Source organism: Mixophyes fleayi, chromosome 5, assembly GCF_038048845.1.
Source record: "Mixophyes fleayi isolate aMixFle1 chromosome 5, aMixFle1.hap1, whole genome shotgun sequence".
In the NCBI taxonomy this organism is placed as follows: Eukaryota; Metazoa; Chordata; class Amphibia; order Anura; family Limnodynastidae; genus Mixophyes; species Mixophyes fleayi.
This window is the reverse complement of record NC_134406.1, coordinates 243,324,811-243,345,704: the sequence shown is the minus strand read 5'-3', so window position 1 is coordinate 243,345,704 and position 20,894 is coordinate 243,324,811. Positions and strand designations below refer to the sequence as shown.

The following is a 20,894-nucleotide window of genomic DNA, read 5'->3' as shown; positions in this document are numbered from 1 at the left end:
GAGTGGAGAGTGGACATTTATCTTATACCAAATGAAGGCCATTCGCCCACTGAAGTTACATTTTGATTCAGGAAAGGGTTAAATTGTGCTCAGATTTTCTTCTACTGTGGGATTGGCTGATTGAGAGCTTGGACTGTCCATCAACCAGTCATGGTGTGTAGAGGAACTGGAAGTAGAGTCATTAGCATACAATGCGTTCTGTATAGGTTTTTTGAAATGGACAATGTTTTATAATATTGCGTGCCGGATCGATACTCTCTGTGCCAATAATTGTAATGTAAACATCCTAAATTGCGTCTGGCCTTCCTTTGTTGTAATGTATCTTGGTGATAGAATAGGAAGATACTTAAGGACCTGTCCGGAATTCCACAGATTTTATGAATCAATTACCAGACATTTGTATTACTTGAATGATATGGAGAAACTTCGGTTGCAGCGTCATGTATGATCTGATAGATGCTGGCTTGTGAACTACAGCTAAATGAGTATTATGTTGGTTTTAGTAGGAAATATGGAGAATTACAGAGTCTCTCCGTTTAAAACACTGATAAAGAAAAACTCTTAAATATAAAACATAAAGTTTGTAAGCGTTTGCATTCTCAAGGAAATTTTTTCTTTATTTTGAGAGACCGCTTAGTATTAGTGTATTGATACTGTTGTCTTTGATCATTGTTATGTTTACAGTACTGGGGGTAAATGTATGAACATGCGAGTTCTTCAACACCCGCGTGTTTGGTGATTAAATTTCAAGCAGCGCTGCATTGTAAAGGGAAACTTCCCTTTACAGGGCAGCGCCGCTTGAAATTTAATCGCCGAACACGCAGGTGTTGAAGAACCCGCATGTTCATACATTTACCCCCTGGTGTCAAAATTAATTTAAGATTAATATTTTAACAATTTTTTCAATGCTGTACAATAGCAACATAAAGAAATTATGAGCAGGTGTGATATAGATCATATAGTGCCTGATTCATTAAGGATCTTAACTTGAGAAACTTCTTATTTCAGTCTCCTGGACAAAACCATGTTATAATGGAAGGGGTGCAAATTAGCATTCTGTTTTGCACATAAGTTAAATACTGACTGTTTTTTCATGTAGCACACAAATACTTGATCGCTTATTTGTACACTAAAATTTAAAGTTGCTATTTATGTGCTACATGAAAAAACAGTCAGTATTTAACTTATGTGCAAAACAGAATGCTAATTTGCACCCCTTCCATTATAACATGGTTTTGTCCAGGAGACTGAAATAAGAAGTTTCTCAAGTTAAGATCCTTAATGAATCAGGCCCAGAGTTATCATTTCACCCTTTAAGTTGGAGTTGAACCCTAGATGAAGTTTTGAATATTATTTTCTTCAACTCCTCCTGTCTGTAGTGTTTCTCTATGTGCATTAGTCAGTCAGTTAATTAATTGTAAGCAGTACATTGGTATTAATCCTGGGTAATACTATTATACAATTACTATTATAGATTTAGATGCCTGTTCCTTTTAGAACTGTGTTGTAGACATCTGTTGATTGAAAGAAACTTTTGTTTATACCCATAATAGTTGGTTTAGTCCTTTTATTGTTACTTATGAAAACTGATGCACCAGAAACATGTGCTGTAACCCATAGCAACAGATCAGATTCTGCACTTTTTCTAGTACCAACGTCCGGTTGCTACAGGTTACTGCACCGTGTTTCCATAATGTCCCTCAATATTTATTTTTTTTATGTCCTTTGTAAATCGCATGTTTTCTTTTCACAGGACAGATTTATCACTTTCTCACCAGTACGGACTATGTTGTGGGACGCAAGAACTGCGCTGTTTTAATTGAAGATGACCAGTCCATTAGTAGAGCTCATGCAGCCTTTACTGTCAGCCACTCTCTCTCTAGCTTGGTAAGTTTTGGTGATCAGAATACAGAAGTCTATGTGCGCGATTTGCTGGCTGTGTTTAATATGAATATTATGATGTTTACCAACTAATTAACGAGTGCTCTTGGAATTCTGGCTGAGTGAATTAAGCTGGGAACACACTACACTGTTTTCGTCCAATAATCGGCTAAATCAGCCGACATACAACCGCTCGTTCAAAAGTCGGGTCAGTGTGTGCAGTGACACGATGGTCGAAAGTCTGCCCAAATGGACGATTGTCGCCTCATTTGGTTGGTCGTACTGTTTAATATTTTCATTCCAATCTCGTTTCCATTGTGTAGTGTGTATAGGTTGCCGACCGATCCACAACAGTGAGTACAAAATTAGTCGTTGCTCACGGCAACATGGCTGTAAAAAGTCGCTAAAGAGACATCCGCTCTTCCCTTTATCGTCCTAAACAAGACTAGTGTGTATGCAGTCCATGGACCGAGCGATCGGAACATCGATCGCATGTAAAATCGCTCGGCATAAAAAGTTGGTTGAAATTTCTGTAGTGTGTACCCCAGCTCAAGTCTTTATTCTTCCCATCCAATCTGCAGGCATCTTTACCTTCCGTCATGTCATTGTGCAAACTTTGTACCCTAACATCTTATTCAATAACTTTACATTCTTTATTATACCATCTGTCTTCTATCTCAGAATAGATTGGTAATAGTGGAAGGCTTTCTTTGTTGTCTTTGAGCCCCACATGAAGTCTGCAGACCCTCTTGCTCAGCGGCAGCAAGCTTTTGTTTGACACATATGACTTGCTGTCTTTCTTTACTAGAATAGAGCTTTGACTTGCCAATCACAGGGTCTTCCACCATATAGACTATGTTCAAAGCCTCCCATGGATTGACCATAGATTGGTTTCACCTAAGAAACAATAATGTTAAGGTTCCCCTATGCGTAGCTGACATCTTAACAAATCCCTCTTGGCTTCAGACATGTCCTGATCTAGAGTAGGCCCAATAAACTTATGGCTGCAAAATTCCTGTGCCTATTGGCGGGGGGGATGGGGGGGATTGTTTGTTTATTTTGTTTTTTGTTATTACTGTTGTTAAAATAAACAAAGAAAGAAAGAAAACAACAGCAGCCGGTATCTTTACACCAGGCCTTAGGGTGCCACAAAAGACACTCTTCCTAAGAGGCACGCACAGTAAAGCAAAGCCGAGTTTTGCGACCTGGAGTTGGTCTTACTCCCGACTCTAAATCGCGCCCATAGTGATAAGTTTAGTGAGAACAGAAAGTCATACATGGGTGTGATTCCGACCAGGGCACTATCTGTGGTGCTTGTATGCTCTCCCCACGTGTGCCTGTGTTTCCTCCCGCACTCCAGGACATACTGGTAGGTTAATTGGCTGCTGAGAGAGATAGACCACAGTGTGTGTGTCTGATGGGGAGCTTAGACTGTAAGGACTGCAGTGTAATATAGTGACAGTATATAAATAGATAATTTCCAATGAACAAGTGACATCATCATTTGGACCATCACAAGAGGATTTATCTCCATAACTAAGGGGCTGGAAAGTAACGTACTGAACTAATCATCTTAAAGCTGTCGCTGAAGTAGCTGGCTGACTCGTTGCAATAAATGTACAGAACATCTTTTAAAATAATCCTTGTAGATCTGGAGCGGATGTGGTCAAGATGACTCCATAAATTACATTAAACATGACAGATGTACCCCCTGGTGTAGAGTGAAGCAATGATAGACTATAATCTCTCAGTGACTTCTCCCTGTACTATTTCTCTTCTACTTTGACATGAATCTACTGTAAAAAAGCCATCCCTCACCTACTGATGCCCTACAATGGCTGCGATATCCATTTCTAGTGATCCAGTCTTGTCTACCTTATTATAGTTATTTAGTTATAGGGCTCTCTGGGACACATGGTAGTCCTAACCTTATAACCGTATATTGTCTCATAGGATCTGTATTAAGGCCGCTCTTGTAGGCTTTCCTGTGATACAAGCTCTTCTTCATTCAGGGTCATCCAGACGTGATTCCTTTTCTAACAATTAAAGATTCCTCAAAGTATGGCACCTTTATTAATGGAGAGAAGATGGGGAACGGCAGTTCCAGGGATCTGAAATCTGGAGACAAGATCACATTTGGTGTCTACAATAGCAAGTTCAGGTAAGACGTCCTTCATTATCCATCTCCTGCTTGGTGGTCATCTACTGGCCACAATCAATGTTTTATTTTTTTAAAAAAAATAAAATGATTGTTATTATTTTGTCACCGTGGGATCATATTAGTTGCTCTGTGAATGGCACAAACATTTAATTGAAATCTTTAATACAGAACAATGTTCAGAAGATTGTATCACTATGTGTGGGGCAGATTAGACAATCAGATTAAGCAATCCCCTTTCTATCCATGCTCTCTATATCAAATGTATCGGGCTGTTCTGTGCGTACAAACTGCAATAATAAGATCTTGTAATTTTAATACAATGAATCAATCCATGTGTGGGTTCCTTCTATACAGTCATGTTTAGAGAAAGGCCCCATATTAAAATAATAAAAAAAATATTTTTATTATTATGTGTAAAACAAGAAACCTGCAAAACTGTTCTTGTATCCTGCATTGGTGTAGGGATTGAAGAGTAATTTATTGAGTAATGGTAAAGTTTACTTCATGAAAGGACTGCAACGTTCAGCACTTTGGCCTTTGCTGAACTCCATGTGGCTCCCTGGGCATCCTGGGAGATGTAGTTCATCAGCAGCTGGAGGGTCATATTGCTCATCACAGCATATAATGAAGACTGTTACATTTCAGTGTTTGTACCATGTGTTGTATGTAATTCTTTTATTCCCTTCCCTCCAGGGTGATGTATGAGCCTTTAGTTGCTTGTTCATCTTGCTTGAACGCCTCGGAGAAGAGTTCTGTAACCCAGGCTGTGCTCTCACTAGGCGGCCACGTTGTGAATAACTGGACAGAGAAATGTACTCACCTGGTTATGACGTCTGTAAAAGTTACCATCAAGGTAGGTGACCCAATATATAGTGTATCCCCATCTGCATGACATAGACAAGTCCTTTTCTAAACTCCTCTTCATGGCACTGAGCACTAGGATGCATTGGGTAATACTTCTATCAAATAAACACAAATAGAATGCATTTTTGATAATTGCCCTCCCATCTCGCCCACATTTTCCATTATTGCTAATCTTTCATTAAAATACTCTGTATCAGTAATATATCGTAATGTTGTTTGTTTTTGTTGAGATTTTTAGGTTTTGTGGTTTAAAGGTTTACACAAAGAACGAATTCTGCATTAGTGCGGTCAATCAGACCCACGACACAAAGTTTTCACCTACCTGAATCAGCCACCCAAACATCCCACTTGCCAATTACATAAACCCTCAACTGTGATCTGCAAGGACTGGACAAGGGTCTGCAGCTATTTCTGTCCTTCTGAACAGCTAGTGCTAGCACCATCATCTTGTTCGTGGCTTTCTTATTGGGTGTAGTAATGTGTCCGTCACTCCACTTCTCTACTACTATTGTTTGTATTCTTATCAGACGTCTGTTTGAAGGGAAGAAATAAGAGAGATGCTAGAATAGAGGAGAGAGGGAGAGAGAGGGGACCACCAAGAACCACTCCTGGCGGACAGCAGTCTGCAGACACTTGTATCTGTAGATGAAGACATTTCTTGGAGACAGTGGGTGGCATTTATAAAAACTCTTTTCCAAGTAACTGTAGAAAAGACGTTGTTGCCCACAGCAACTAATTCTAGGACAGATCAAAAAATGGAATTGCGAATCTAATTATATGGCACGGACAGCAGTACCTTTTCTACATAATTACTTGTAGAATAGTTTTTCTATAAGTGCCACACAGGTCTTTATCCAAAGATACAACTAAAAACACTGTGGGCTATATTTACTAAACTGAGGGTTTGAAAAAAGTGGAGATGTTGCCTATAGCAACCAATCAGATTCTAGCTATCATTTTGTAAAATATACTAACTAAATGATAACTATGATCTGATTGGTTGCTATAGGCAACATCTCCACTCTTTCAAACCCCCAGTTTAATAAATATATTAATTCCTGCTGTTTTTTTAAGACACATAAGACTAAGGTTATGATGGTCATATGTTGTAACATCAGAAACTTGGCCCAAGATTGTTCCATGTGTCGGCAGTACAGAACACTGCTCCACCGTACCCCATAGCAAAACTTGGGTAGGGGCCCCTGCTGATGCCGCTGCAGCCTCCTGGGCCCCCTGCTCTACTCTGAAAAGAGCACACTCAGTCCAACTCAGAAGAGGACTCCACTCTGTTTTTTTAGAGCAGAGAGGGGGCCTGGAGTAGTGCTGCTGGGGCTTGGGGCAGTGAGAGGACCTCGAAGGGGCTATTACCGGAACACCCTCACCTCCAGGCTCCAATAGCGGCTGCACCCACGATATTTCTTTAGTAAAACCTATACCATTATCTGGCATGTTGGTAAACGCAGTCAAAAGTTGACCGCTATTGCCTAAGTGTGTGATTATTTCCCATTCACACTAACAGCTCCCAGTGTACCCAAAAAGTTGTCTGGCCCAAGCATTTGGATCTTATAAAATCAGCTAGCGATGTTTATGGCCACATTGGGCAGTTGTTGTGTTGCTTGGTGCTCACGATCAGCCATGTGTGGCTTTATGATAGTGTATGTGATTGATGATGGATGGCAATTCTCCAAACCCAGCAGCAGAAACGAAAAAATTGTTTCAAAACTGTTGTAATCCATGGGAGGTCTTTTCTCTGTACTTGGTCCTTACCCAAAATAGAATATATGTTTTAAAAAAACAAACAAAAAACTATTTCAAGTTTTATAATGAACAATTGACTTTAGATGTTATTTGATAAACTTTCATGTGGGGATAAAATGTTTGAAACATGATCAGATTAATGGATTGATTCAGACATCATATTTAATATGTCCACCACACTCGCGCTTTAATTTGCTAACAGTTACATAGATTGGCTCCTAAGGTTGTATTTTAACGTGTATTGTCCGCTTTACTATATGGCATAGCAAAGTGTGTAGAGCTTTACCAGTACATGGTATGCAGAGTTTGAATCCATCACAATATACTCATTATTGTTAGATGTTGTGTCTCTGCAGGCAATTATATAATGAATGCATGTGATATCATTTCGGGAACGGACAGTAAAAATAGAATGTTTGCACAAATGTCCAGTAGTTCCTTCTCTGTAATTCATTCTCTGACCTGAATGTTATATCGGTGATAGTTGGAGCACAAATACATACAGTCATGTCTGACTGACGTGTGCCGTTCACATGAAGTGCTTTTATTTTGTAATGTCTATTTTAAACCATACATTTTCCAGTATTACAGTATTATGTTCTGCATGCAGTACTGGAACACCTTGTCAAGCATATCAAAGTGATTTGATTTATTCTATTCTAGACAATATGTGCGTTAATTTGCGGCAGATCCATTATAAAACCAGAGTACTTCAATGAGATGATTACATCCATCCAGCAGAAGCAGCCACTACCCACACTTACCAGGTATCTTAATATGCTTGTTTTATTTATAATATGGTTGTAAAATGTGGGTTATATCTGTTCTGCACATAAACCCATAGTGATGTGTTGTAATCATCAGGATTTGTCTAGTTGAACTTTAGAATGTAAAATCTACTGATGTAATTACGCTGTTATTACTCTCCCTGAAACGACAGCGGGTCGTTCCCTTTCTCTTTAAACTACTAATGTCTGCTATGTCTGTTTTCACTGACTTACATACCTGTCATTGGTAAAGGAGACAGATTAAAATTAAAACATATGGTTAGTATTTCTGCCTCACATAACTGGGGTCTTGAGTTTAAATCCTGACCAGGGCCCTGTCTGTGTGGAATTTGTATGTTCTCCCCGTGTTTGCGTGTGTTCTCCTGTTTTCTTCTATAGTCCAAAAACATTAGTAGGTCAATTGGCAGCTGACAAAATAATCCCTGTTGTGTTTCTGTCTACCTATGTGAGTGTGTCTCTGTACAGCGCGCTGTGTAAATAAACAATAATAGAATTAAACAGCGTTCATTTTATGTCTAAGTGTTGCATTTATAAGAAGTAATTTATGATCTTCTATATTCATGTTCCCACTTGGGTGGCTGATTTCATTGGAATCTGTGAATGATGTCATTTTATCTCTGCTGAGCTCACACATGTGACAATAGATGCAGATACACAGAATATAATTCCAAATAGTTCTAGTGATAATTAACTTTCTCTTTCAGCTGAAAAATAATTAATAATTCAATAAGAAACTCAGCAAAAAGGGGACTATTTAGATAAAGCAGAATATTTTTAGGTTTCTTGAAATTCCAGCCAATAGAACCATGTGACACAATAATCATTAAACCTATCAGAAGAGCAGAGAATCAGATCATCCATATACCAATAAAATGCAATGCGGGTGAGCCATTCTTTCAGAGTTGGAGGAGAGGAGGATCCCCAATGTACAGGAATCACTGCCTGTGCGGCACTATTTAGATGCTTGAACAAGGATTTTTTTATATAATGACATTGAAATCTTTGTCTAATTTAATAACCAGAAGCTCGGATCACCTGGTACTTCAGTTTTTATAATTTCTTTTGAAGTAGCAATGACTCCATCCCAAAATGGTCTTAAAGATGGACATTCCCACTAAATGTGTAATGGTGTCCCAATAGCCAAATACATCTCCAACAAGTATTAGGGGTCCCGGGATACATTTTAGCGAGGACTTTAGGACAGAGATACCATCTGGAGAGGACCTTGTATTTGTATAATGTTTCCATCAAATTCAACATTTCCAGACGCCTGACTATGTTGAGGATCTCCTCCTTCTGGGTAAAGTAGTGGAGCCTGCAAATTACATCTCAAGCTTTTCAGTTTGAACCCCTCTCGGGCAGAGGGCTCTATGAGCTCTATCAAATGTAATAAGCTCATTTGAGACTTGTTCCAGGATTTCGTTAAAGATTTTTGTTAAAACATCAACCAAGCCTTGTGTCGGGATTTGTCTTCCGGGATTCCACTTACCCGTAGATTGTTTCTGCGACCCCTGTTATCTAGGTCACCCATCCTTGTTTGTAACAACTTCAGTTCTGTGTCTTGGCGGGTGACCACCTCCTTAAGGCTATTGTGATTCTCTATAACAACCTCTTTACTTTCTTCCAAAACTGACAGTCTTGTGATGCGAGAGAGTTCTGAATATTTGCCACTTCTTTGCGAACTATATATTTCAACTTAATTTACAGTTTCTCAAAGTCCACCTTAGTCTGTAAGTCTTGTTTAGTTGGTAGAGACTTAAGCAATTGTAGAAACTCATTTGTGTCATGAGAGCCTGGTGGAAGATTAGAAAGCTGACGAGTATTTAAGGATGGCGAGCCAGAAGAAACTGACGAGGCAGAAGAAGACGATTGGAGATGCTCAGACATTGTCGGCGAGCTGGAGGTCTTCAGAAATTGAAGCAAATCAGAACGATGAGTTGAGTTTGTTAGGTTTGTTGATCCTTTCTTGGAGGAGCCTCTCCTATCTTAACCCATCTACAAATCGGAGCGGTTAGTGTACTAGGTTAGTTAATATCCAGGATATTGCTGAGATGTACTGCAAATTTAGCGGTTGTCACCGCCGACTTGGTGGCATTAGGCAGCCATTTTCAATAAATTGTGAACATCCGCTCACAAAGATTGTGTATATCTTGGGACAAAACATTGTGCACAGTAATGAAATATGGAGAGGATAAGAAATATATCTTGGTATGCAATTTCCTTAACAGCCACAAGATGGCAGTGTAGCTGTTAAAAATGGAGAGATCTGCAATACGGAGCTATAGAAGTTTAAACAGTGGACACGTTACAGCAGTCTGTGCTAATTAAATTGGTGAGGCAGCCAAAAGATAAAATACCACCCTCAAGTAGGAGATGCACATGTACATCTGAGTAGCAGTTTGCAAATAGCCATATAAGCTAATAGCACTTCAGACACAGTATAAGTGCTTAGATCAGAATTCTGGATCTCCTCTCTACCGATCACGGGTCCCAGTAAATGTCATCTCAATATGTGGATTTATGTTTGCAGTACTCTGCTAGCAGTGTTAGTGGTAGTTGGGTATCTGGGTTCCTCAGGTCACACACACCCCGTTGTCAGTGCTGGTATATTGCCCTCAGCCAGCTCGCAGCTAATATCAGGAGGTCTACAGCTCTGGTGCTGATAAACTACTGCAGGGTATCTGTAAAGCACAAAGGACCACTCAGTAGAAGATATCTCCGTGTTTGCCACAGGGGTATAGACAGCTGACTTCCGACAGATGTTTGCTGTGCAAGTGTGATGGCTTTTGGGATAGGTTATCAGAAAATTCTGTGTGGAAAACGTGGAGTTCAGGGTCTCAAGATGGCGCTCGGCAACTAGAACCCAGGTCTGAAGTGGCGGAAAATAATATCTAGAGAAGTTTTAGCCGGAGATCTCTACTTAAAACACAGACCTTACGAGTCTCCAGAATTACAGGTGCTATTTGTCCGTCCATATCCCTTGTATTGTTTTTATAGCTGTCCATGTTATTTTGGCATTAAATACGATTAATTGAAAATAAATGCCATATTTTTATTTTGTCACCCCAGCTTCATGCCGGTAATTGATGAACCTTCTCTACAGTCCGAGTCTTTGGACCTCTCGGAAAATGCAAGAAGAAAAACTATCTTCAAAGACAAAACATTTCTGTTTCTGACAGCAAAGCAGGTGTGTGAGGTTTCTCTATGTATTTCCTGGCTCCAGTTACATTAGATGGTATTTCCCACTTGCTGCATGGAATTAACTAAATATATAATTATGTGTATGTTATACAGATGGCATAAACTATATGGATAAATGTAAATCTTTTCCATAGGATGAAAAAAAGGAACAGCTCCATTCAGTTCACCTTTTTCATACATTATGTATTGATCCAGCAAAACCAACCCCGTCCAGTGTGACAGTTGCCAATTTAGCCTCACAGGGAGGAATAAAATCCCTTTGTGGCCCTAAACATCAGCCAGATAAATTATCTTAATCAGTTCCCCAACTAATGTCCTCTACTAATTATAGCTATAGACACAATTTCTTGTAAGAACAGCTTCCCCCTTATGTGGTAAGGATTCCACAGCTTAACCTCACTTACAGTAAAGAACCCTTCCCGTGCTCATGGTAAATCCTTCTGTCTTTCAATAACATCTGATGGACCCTTGTCCTCTGTATGGTCCTTGCTATGAAAAGTTTGTTTTACAAATCATTATGACTGTTACATATAGATAATTGTACTAACTCGGTAGCTTACTAACAGGGACTTTAGGGGTTGGCTGAATTAATGTATGCTGACAATGGAGAGAACAGTTCATCCTGTATGTCGTTCATAACAGATCTTCTTCATGACAGTATGGGAAGAATGTGGTACACATTGTATTACATTCTATAGGGGGAAGCGGGTCTACTAAAGGTCGATATTTTTTTATTTATTTTTTTATTTTATTTTTTTTTTCCAACCTTTTGTAAGTTTATCAAAAGCTCTGTAAATCACTGGAGGAAAATGTAATTCTTTGTCCCAACTGTTAAAGCATGTGTTCTATACGTACAAACCCCATTCCAATGAATGGATGCTTTGAAATGAATCCTTAAAAGCTTTTGCTATGGAGCTTTACATGATTAGCCAAAGGGACTAGTTACAGAAAGTCTTCTATTTGGACACTATAATGGAATTGTCAGATGTGTTCCTCGTATGCAGATGTATATTGTCCCCGGAAAGCCCCAGCACTTATCACTGAGAACAGTGATTTTGTGATGTGTGGCATTAAGAGTTCGGAGACTGGAGATGTACAGGTCGATTTGGTGATTAGGATATCGATCTATAAAACATTAAAAATTATAACAATATAGCTGCAAATTGTCCTTTAATAGTTGACCCATATGTTTGTTCTTTAGGTATATTTTCCATATATGAATCTGTAAATTGTAACCCTGTTAGGGGTAAATAGGATACGGTATGAAGGAATAACATATATGTCCAATAGTGAATACCAAAAACACCTTGAATATTAAGATCATATGAAATGTGTGAATGAATTGAAGTCTGCGGCTCCTCCAATCAGATGCAGACCTGGTAGAGCGCCCCCACATGTGGTGATGTCATCACAGCAATCAGAATGAAGAGTGGCAGGCAGATATTTACTACCACACACACTACATGGTAATGCAGCAGTAATTATGTATGATAAGCCTCTTGCTGCACAATAACGTGGGAAGTATAGATTTTAGCAGTTCCAGCATATAATTAAGACCTTTTCTGGGAAGACAACTGGGGGTAAATGTATTATACTCCGATTTTTTTCCGATTTCCGGCGACTTGAAAAACTCGGAGTATAATACATTTACCCCCAAGTGTTAGAAGCTCAGCATGTGCTATAGAGTTGCTCATTGTTAATGTTCACTGCAAAGTGAATTAAAGGGTAATTGCACTCCTTTATATTGTTAACATTTTAAGAAGTGATCCCTCATCTCCTCGCTCTGCTGTGAATTATGGGTGGTCCTCCTTAGCACTGCTAGGGGCCATGGTAACATCAGGCTCTCGGAATGGCGGTCCTAATAAGTGACAGCCCCCTGCTCTGTGGTCCCCACGCCTCTCCAGGCTCCCAATGATAGCTATTACTGTTAGCTAATCTGGGACCTCAAGCATCTTAGGTCTGAAGCGTCAGGAGGACGAGCGCAGGCGGCAGGTCCAAGAGGACTCTACTTGTGGGCTGCCCGTGTATCAGCCCCTCTTGTTAGCGATGCTGACTTGGATATGTGCAGATGATACCGGCAACAAAATACACCATGAATGCTTTACCTACACCCCTACTTTATGTTTAAGCCACTGACATTACCAGTATCCTATAGTAAAACAGTGACTAAAACTTGGAGATATTTCAGTTCTCTACCAAATCATTTTGTTTTTGCAGCAATTGACTGACTGACTCAGTGCTTAGCAGACATTTCTGTGGTTAAAGTGGTCTCGTATGACAGATCTGTCCATGTGTCAGAATTCTGATATTTATAGTTCTGTAAAGAATCAATTTTCACGCATTTTGCTGACTCCTTTCTGACCTTTTTCCTACATTTTTTAACTAATAATTGTGTTCTATTTTGTAGCACAAGAAGCTAAGTCCAGCAGTTCAGTTTGGACGCGGCAAAGCTAAACTATTGACGGGAGAAGCAGATAACCAATCACTGCTGGAGAATCCCAATACTTGTGTTATCGATGTGGGTATGACAGAGTCACAGCTATCGGAGTCCCAATCTATCCCGACCTGGATCTCCTCTGCTTTGGACATTCTAACGAGGTGAAACACTATTCCTTTGTGTTAATCCATATAGTCTCTTACTGAGCATCAATGTAAGAGGCATGTGATGTGAATAAGGTGTGAAGGTGTCTGCTATATTTAGTATTCTTGCTGGCAGATGTTTATTAAAAACAAAAAGGTTGAAATGAAAAACAAATTAGTAGCTAAAAGGGGCTAAAGTAACGCGGCGTGCGCACTATTACCGTCATTACGGTAATAGTGCCCGTAAATACCGTTATTACGGCAGCTCAGGGAGCTGCGAGCTGAAATCCGGCTTAGTATACTTTTTCCGCGGCGGAAAACAGGAACAATTGAATATGCCCCATAATGTCACTCTTTAAAGTGCTCAGGGAACATAAAACACATAACTAATGTGCTTTTCATACATTGCACTTTCACCAAATACAAACCGCTGTACTTTTAGCGCACATTAATGCATGACAAATAGTGTGTGCTGCTTTTCTAAGTTTTAAAACGCATAGTTATCAATTTAGAAGGCAGATGTGAGAACGGGATCATCGACTCTTATTTTCATATTTTTAATGTGCTTTTCATATATTGATAACATCTTTGTGCAGTAAACACTGAGCATAGTTAGTTGCAGGCTAGACACAAATTTGCACCATATCAACCATGTTAAGATGCAGGGGTGCAAATGTATACATGTAAAATACCGCCTCATTCTGAATGTAGCACACAAATGCTAGACAGATTTTTTTTTTACACTGTGAATTAACGTTGAGCTGGGGTACTCTCGTTTCAACTCTAAATCTACCTACAAATTTCAGATTTGTCCCTGCTGTGCAACTTCATTTTACTACAGTGCATCTTCAAGCTGGATTTAATCCTTACTCTTAATGAAGCGTTTTAGGATAGGACAGCTGTGCAAAATATCCAATAATTATGACCTGTTGGAGAATAAAAACATAGATTTGATAAATAAATAGCAATTGTTTAATCCAGTCTGCTATTTTTATTTATTAATGGTTTATATGGGTACCCCAAGCAGTGTAAATTCTGCTGCAAGTTTGTTCCAAGGGTCCGCTACTCTTTCAGTAAAATACTATATTCTAACATTACTCCTGCACATTCCAGCTCTAGAACAAGTGTCCCCCTTGTTCTAAAGCTCAACTCATTCTGAAAAAGTTTCCCCTCCTGAATCTTCTTTGAAACCTTTTATGTGTTTATATGGTTCAGTCATGGAGCCCCCTTTCTCTTCTTTCCTCCAATCTGTATATTAAGCTCCACAAGTCTTGAAAGAATTACTCAACCCAAAACTGTTTTAGCATTAAGTGGAGTTCATCAAGACTTTGGGTTAAGACTACTGGTTCCCTGATCCAGTAGATTTCCCCAGAGGCTCCAACAAACCAGCGTTGCTTAAATGCAAAGTTCATAGGAAAGGGATTGTACAATAAATCAGGCAGGCGATGGTAGGAGAAAGGATTCCAGTCCCCCATGATATGTTTGACTACCTTTTGGACATTTTTATTTTCCTTCCCACCCTAAAGAATAGTTTGTTTTACTAATTGTCAACACTCATACTTACTTTAGTCCTCTGAAGCACGGTCCAGCATTGACAAATACTGCTACAAGGCTCTGATAGAAATTACTGTTATTCAGTGGCTACTGCCTTGCTTGTTCTTAGTTATGTGGACTGTCAGTTATTGTAAAGTGGGAAGAGGGTGTCACTTAGCGCTCAAGTACATGCGTGGATCAGGTGGGTTATTGTAAAGTGTATGCAGAGGTTAGTCTGTGCAGGGTAAGGTGTACAGCAGTGCTCCGCAATCGGTGTTCTGTGAGATGTTGCTAAGTGTGCCGCGGATAAAACGCTGTTGCTGCCATAGTTGCCAATTCCACTTGCAACAAACAGAATTGGGCTTGTTTTTTGTTTGTTTTTTCAAGTTGCAGTTTTTTTTGTTTTTTTTTGTTTTTTTTGCAGGTTGAGGGTTACACTTGTGTCTCTCTCACCCTTGCTTTAGGTACTGTCTGAGACACCCCTTAATTTCTGCCCCTCCTCTCTCCCACGTATGTTCCTTTCCTACCTTCCCCTCCCACTGTACCCAGAAGTTCTGCCCTCCTTCCTACTTCTCCTTTCCCTGGGTATGGAGCTAGCACTGCCCCTTTCCTGTTACTTGCTGTGGTTATCCCGTTTTGGTGAGTTTAGCAAGCAGCAGCAGGTCTCTGGGCTTAAAGTGCTAGCTCTTCGGAACAGGGAGGTCTGCAGTCACTTCCTATAGAACGTTTCATATTATGCAATGGCTTGCCGCGGAATTCTGGGAAGGGCTTAGATGTGCCGAGGGTGAGAGAAGGTTGCAGAGCGCTGGTGTACAGGATCAGCGCCATTGGTTTATGTATGGAAGCAATTTATTTTCCTCGAAATGGGAATAAAAGGATATGGAATCTCACCATCCCCTCTTATTGCCGGCCATTTGGGGTGACTCAGATGCCCAAAAAGGTTTGCTCAGATGGTACACATGCGTCTACCTCTGCATCAACCGTACATGCAACTTTTTATGATAAGTCGTCATCTTCAGCGAGTATCACCATCACCTGCCCTCTGGCTGGTGCAAAATATACTTCTCCTATCAGGTGTATGTGGGTTTCTGCACCTTTACTGTACTAGACCAGCGTTGGCATGCCCCTTCCTTACCCTTTTCCGACTCTCCAGAATCATGCAAGTCTGCATATGCGTATGCCCACTTTCTGGGCATGCGCGGAGTGATTTCATGTAAGGTATGCTGCACAAACTGGTGTAAGACCCGCTCAGCATCAGCCCCAGTGTCTTCTGGCAGAGGTACAAAATTATACAATATATTAAATAATGCTGTTCTGGGACCTACTGGTCACAAAGGTAAAATGTATCCATAGCCATGGGCAGCACAGTGGCTTAGTGGTTAGCACTTCTGCCTCACAGCACTGGCGTCATGTGTTTGATTCCCGACCATGGCCTTATCTGTGTGGAGTTTGTATGTTCTCCCTGTGATTGCGTGGGTTTCCTCCGGGTGCTCCAGTTTCCTCCCACACTCCAAAAACATACTGGTAGGTTAATTGGCTGCTATCAAAATTGACCCTAATCTCTCTCTCTGTCTATCTGTATGTGTGTGTTAGGGAATTTAGACTGTAAGCTCCAATGGGGCAGGGACTGATGTGAATGAGTTCTCTGTACAGCGCTGCGGAATTAGTGGCGCTATATAAATAAATGATGATGATGATGAATGCAGATGATCCTATTTAACCCAGGAGTGTAACGGCTGGTGACCAGCAATGGACCCAGGAGAGCAGATTTATAGACTCCAGGAGGTTCCAATACTGCAGTAATACTATCTTGGAAAAAATGAGTCACTTTGTACTATATTGTACAAAGTTTCCCACTCTGGCCTGTAAGTTAATTATTACTCACCAAAGGATTGTTCAGCTTTGCTACAGCATAATGTTGTGAAGCTATATTGGATTTGTATATAACAGTCATTTTGTATTGCGTTAGATGATACACTAAAGATAAATCTTGTTTTACAGTAAAGGTCTGAGATGTATTCCCGAAGCTGAAATTGGTTTAGCCGTTATCTACATGTCAACAGAAATCTATTGCAATCCTTGCTCAGCGAAGAGAGGTGAGACTGGTATGACAGCACCTTATTTATTTCTGCCAGGGGAGAAGACATAAGGTGGGGTCAATCAATGGGGTAGCGTTATGCTCAGATATTTGGCTATTGTGAAGTGTGATCCATGTGGTTTGCAGTTTAATTTATTTACTTTATACTTACTTAAAATGTTTTTGGGAGCTTTTTGTTTTATTTTTTTTAAACGTGTGATATTTGCCACATCTCATTTGTTTAACATCTCTGCTCATTACTGCTGTATACTGCAGCCTTTATATTGAGGGCATTTATTAATAGGGCAGAGAGCAGATAGTGTTTGTGTATATAGAGGTCAGGTCGGTTAGTACAATGCAGTTCCCCACGTTCTTCTGCCTTCAGCACTTACTGAGGATGCGATGAGCAGAAAATGCCTTTACAGTGATTCCTGTCGGTCACTTCCTGGTTTCTCAATGGAACTGGCCTTGGAGACACTTTTCTTGGCAGTATTTGTGTTGCCCAGCACAATAGATCAAGCAGTGTTTAGTATATGTCATGCCGTCATACACACAGTAAAACACATGTGACCCTGCTAATAGGAATTGGTTTGACCTAGACATATGCTTAGTTAATACTTATGATTAAAACAAACGTATCATCGCAATGCATCAGTATGTTGTGTTAAGTTCATTGCAAAACCATGCATGGTTTGGATTATATTAATTGATTTTGTTTTTATCGACCTCCACGTTATTATGCTGCTGTCTGTGGACAGTGTTTAGTCATTACCTAAAGAGAGTTATATTATACTGACTTGTACGGAAGAAAAACAGTATAGGTCATCATAGATTTTCCTAAATGATAACACCACCCAAAACTAAAATAAAAATGTAATTTTGTGTGGAGTTTAATGATTCAATTATATATATTTGAGAGATGGTTCTTTGTTTGATAATATATATCTGTGCAGTCCCTGGTCTAATGGATGTCCCTATTAATGAAATGTATTATAATGACATAAAAAGCGTTATTTTGTCCTTTTATTAAGCACTGTGAAAAAGGTGCTTCAAGGTATATGATTTCCAAAGACAAACATTAATACGTTACATGAATAAGACATCAATTACATACGGAAATTTTACTGTGCTGGTAAAAACAAGCAGATTGTAGTCTCTTAAGTGTGTTCAGACGGAACAAAAATCCTTCTGTAAACACCAAGTGATATCAGTAACAGATTTGACGTTGCTGTTGTACATCTGGGGATAAATTCATCAAGTTGCAGGTTTGAAAAAGTGGAGATGTTGCCTATAGCAACCAATCAGATTCTAGTTATTTATTTAGTACATTCTACAAAAATTAAAGCTAGAATGTGATTGGTTGCTATAGGCAACATCTCCACTTTTTCAAACCCACAGTTTGACAGATTTACCCCCTGTAGTATGTCTCTGTCCACTGTACACTGTTTATTCTTTCTCCAGAAACGAGATCTAGAAATAATATTGTGGGATCTACGCTTTCTCTCAGTATGGCTGTTGATGAGACCGTATTACCCGCAACCACATTCAATACCACGGCTTACGTAGCAAACACTGAGCCACAAGACCCCACAGATAACCGGTAGGTAATCTCTTTTACAGTATTAGTTTTTTGCTTCAGATATTATTGTCAAAAAACTAAATATTTATTTTAAGGTGTATTTAGCATTTTGGAGGTAGCCGTTTTGTTTTCTGAACAAACACTCATGAGTACGATTACTGGTATAATAAAAGGAATACTCTGATCTTTTCAGTATGGATATGAGCGGAGTTCGTGAAGTTAAAGAGACGCCCAAGAGCAGTGGTAGAAGCCGTAAGCGCGATGTGTTGGTGGAAGAAGATCGTGAACCCAATATCGGTGGAGACTGCAAGGCTGTCTTGTTTCAGGAACACCAAACTACAGCTGAAAAGAGAACTCGCCGGGTCTCCCAAATAGAGATGTCTGCCTCAAACAGAGAGAAAACCTCACAGAAAATGCAGCCATCAAATAAAATACAGAGTTACTTTCAGCCCATTGCCAAGAAAAGGTAACTTCAAAAGATACATTAGTGGCTAGACATAAGAGCTATAACTCTCCTTGTTCAGAATGCAAAGAAATAGTAAACCTTAGAAGTATTGAAATGATTGATCCAATGCATTATAATATAACAGATGGCTGTGGGTTTTGTTTCACTAAACTGCGATTCTATCTATAAATCACATCTTTAATAAAAGTGGAGAAGGGAACGTCATTCTTTATTAGAATTGGGAGGCAGGGGGTGGTATTTAGCAATGTCTGTTACCTAGCACAACCTAACTAAACTGGATTACTTCCCAGGAGGCCAGGTATGGATGTGTTTTCTAATCTATAGTTTACAGGTATTGGCAAATATGGTTTGGAGCATAATATAATTACTGACGGTAACATAGATAACAGGCATATATATTTTGAGCACTCATGCATTCTTTGAACTACATTGTTTTGAAGAGATTTTTGAATTGTCGACCTAATAATACTGTCAATGTCATTTTTATGGACTTTCTAACCCTGTCTATATTATGGTGTTGACCATATAAATGTCAAACATTTCACACACAGCCAGTCTGGCAGTTTCTCTAGGATAGAGTCATAGGCAAAACATTTCTCCCTCAATAATAACCTGTTTACTACACACAGAGGTGGTGGTCTATCAGTCTACTAAGGACTAGTGACATCACTGAGGCACTTTGTGTGGGGACTGATCACCATATTTACAGGATTCCAAACTCAAGGAGACCTCTGTGAAACATTCCAATCATAGGCAACACATTAAACATTTCATACTGAGGAGCTTCTTTGTATGACATTAAGCGTCCATGGTAATACCCCACTGATGGAGGAGATAGAGACTGGCGGTTATAATGTCATTGGACTGTGTGCTAGTGGTTATAGTTTTGGAGTCCTCATGTAGGGGATATGAAAGCTTTACATGCTTGTGATTAATGCTGATATATGGTTTTATTGCTAAGTTGTTGCTTGGATTCATGATCTCTTTTCAGAAACAGTTTAACTGCAAATGACAACATCTGGCTGATAACCCATTGGCACTAAACTTACTGACCTGTGAATTTGGACTCCTAGTTCTGTTTCGACTCACTTTCCTACTACACAGATGCCTAATGTAGCAGATTTTTTATTTAGGTTTAGCTACCTGCATTATCATATGCTGTAATACATTCACATTGTAGTTTGTTGCTATTTTTATCTTTATGTATCTAGCTCTTCAACATTCATCCTTCTTATAATATAAAGAAAGTGTCATTAGATTGCTTAAAACACTCCAATCAAGTGCCTCTGTGTCCCTGTATATGTTAGTCAGATATGGCAACCAAGCCCTACAGTCACTGTGAGGAGCGCTACTAAATAATTTTAATAAGAGGGGGATGGCAGAGAAAATACACCGGCAAATGTACATTACTATGTTTTGGAAATGACGCTACAAATTCTAGGAAAGAACCCTATCCGTATGCATTTCAGATAATAGATTAAATACCGGTATATTTTTGTGCATCATCGTTATGTTTTCTTTTGTGTTTTGTTCAACAAGAGCTTTGCTGTGCATACATTTAATTACATTTTACTCTGTTTTAATGTTTGTTTAAACTCTGTATACGTAAGTGAATGGGTAGATTTTCCTTTTAAAGGATGTTCTCGAGCTATATGTTGCGTGAATGGTTCCGGCTGTGACGGCAGCCTAGAACCTGTCACCTTTTGTGCATTGGAAATAAATGAACAGAGGAAATGTTTATTCCTTACAGACAGGATGACCATGCGTGTGTGTGTGTGTAAAGGAACATTCATACATATGAGAATGCATTGTATGTGTTGTAATCATTGAATTAGGTTTCAGTAAATATTTATACATTCCTGATAAAATGGAAAGCAAAGAATTTGCAATGTTTACACATTAATAACTGAAAATGGTTATGACAGACCTTATAGTTTATTAACCTATTCTTATGTTAAAGGAACAGAGACGAAGATGACGACTGTGAAACCTCTACTACTAAACTG

General features: G+C 39.4%; 1 protein-coding gene across 2 annotated transcripts in view; it reads left to right on the top strand.

Annotated features, from left to right (window-relative positions):
- NBN (nibrin) overlaps positions 1 to 20,894 on the top strand; it is a 45,637-nt gene that overhangs the window by 2,843 nt on the left and 21,900 nt on the right. Inside the window, exons 2-11 of one of the 2 annotated variants that reach the window (XM_075213765.1) lie at positions 1,754 to 1,887; positions 3,894 to 4,042; positions 4,736 to 4,895; positions 7,328 to 7,431; positions 10,522 to 10,639; positions 13,061 to 13,251; positions 16,768 to 16,862; positions 18,305 to 18,443; positions 18,616 to 18,888; positions 20,849 to 20,894. The exon at positions 20,849 to 20,894 is cut by the window's right edge and continues 402 nt beyond it. In XM_075213765.1, coding sequence (XP_075069866.1) covers positions 1,754 to 1,887; positions 3,894 to 4,042; positions 4,736 to 4,895; positions 7,328 to 7,431; positions 10,522 to 10,639; positions 13,061 to 13,251; positions 16,768 to 16,862; positions 18,305 to 18,443; positions 18,616 to 18,888; positions 20,849 to 20,894 — 1,409 coding nt within the window. Of the gene's footprint in view, positions 1 to 1,753; positions 1,888 to 3,893; positions 4,043 to 4,735; positions 4,896 to 7,327; positions 7,432 to 10,521; positions 10,640 to 13,060; positions 13,252 to 16,767; positions 16,872 to 18,304; positions 18,444 to 18,615; positions 18,889 to 20,848 lie in introns of both variants that reach the window. The other variant, XM_075213764.1, reaches the window with a different exon arrangement.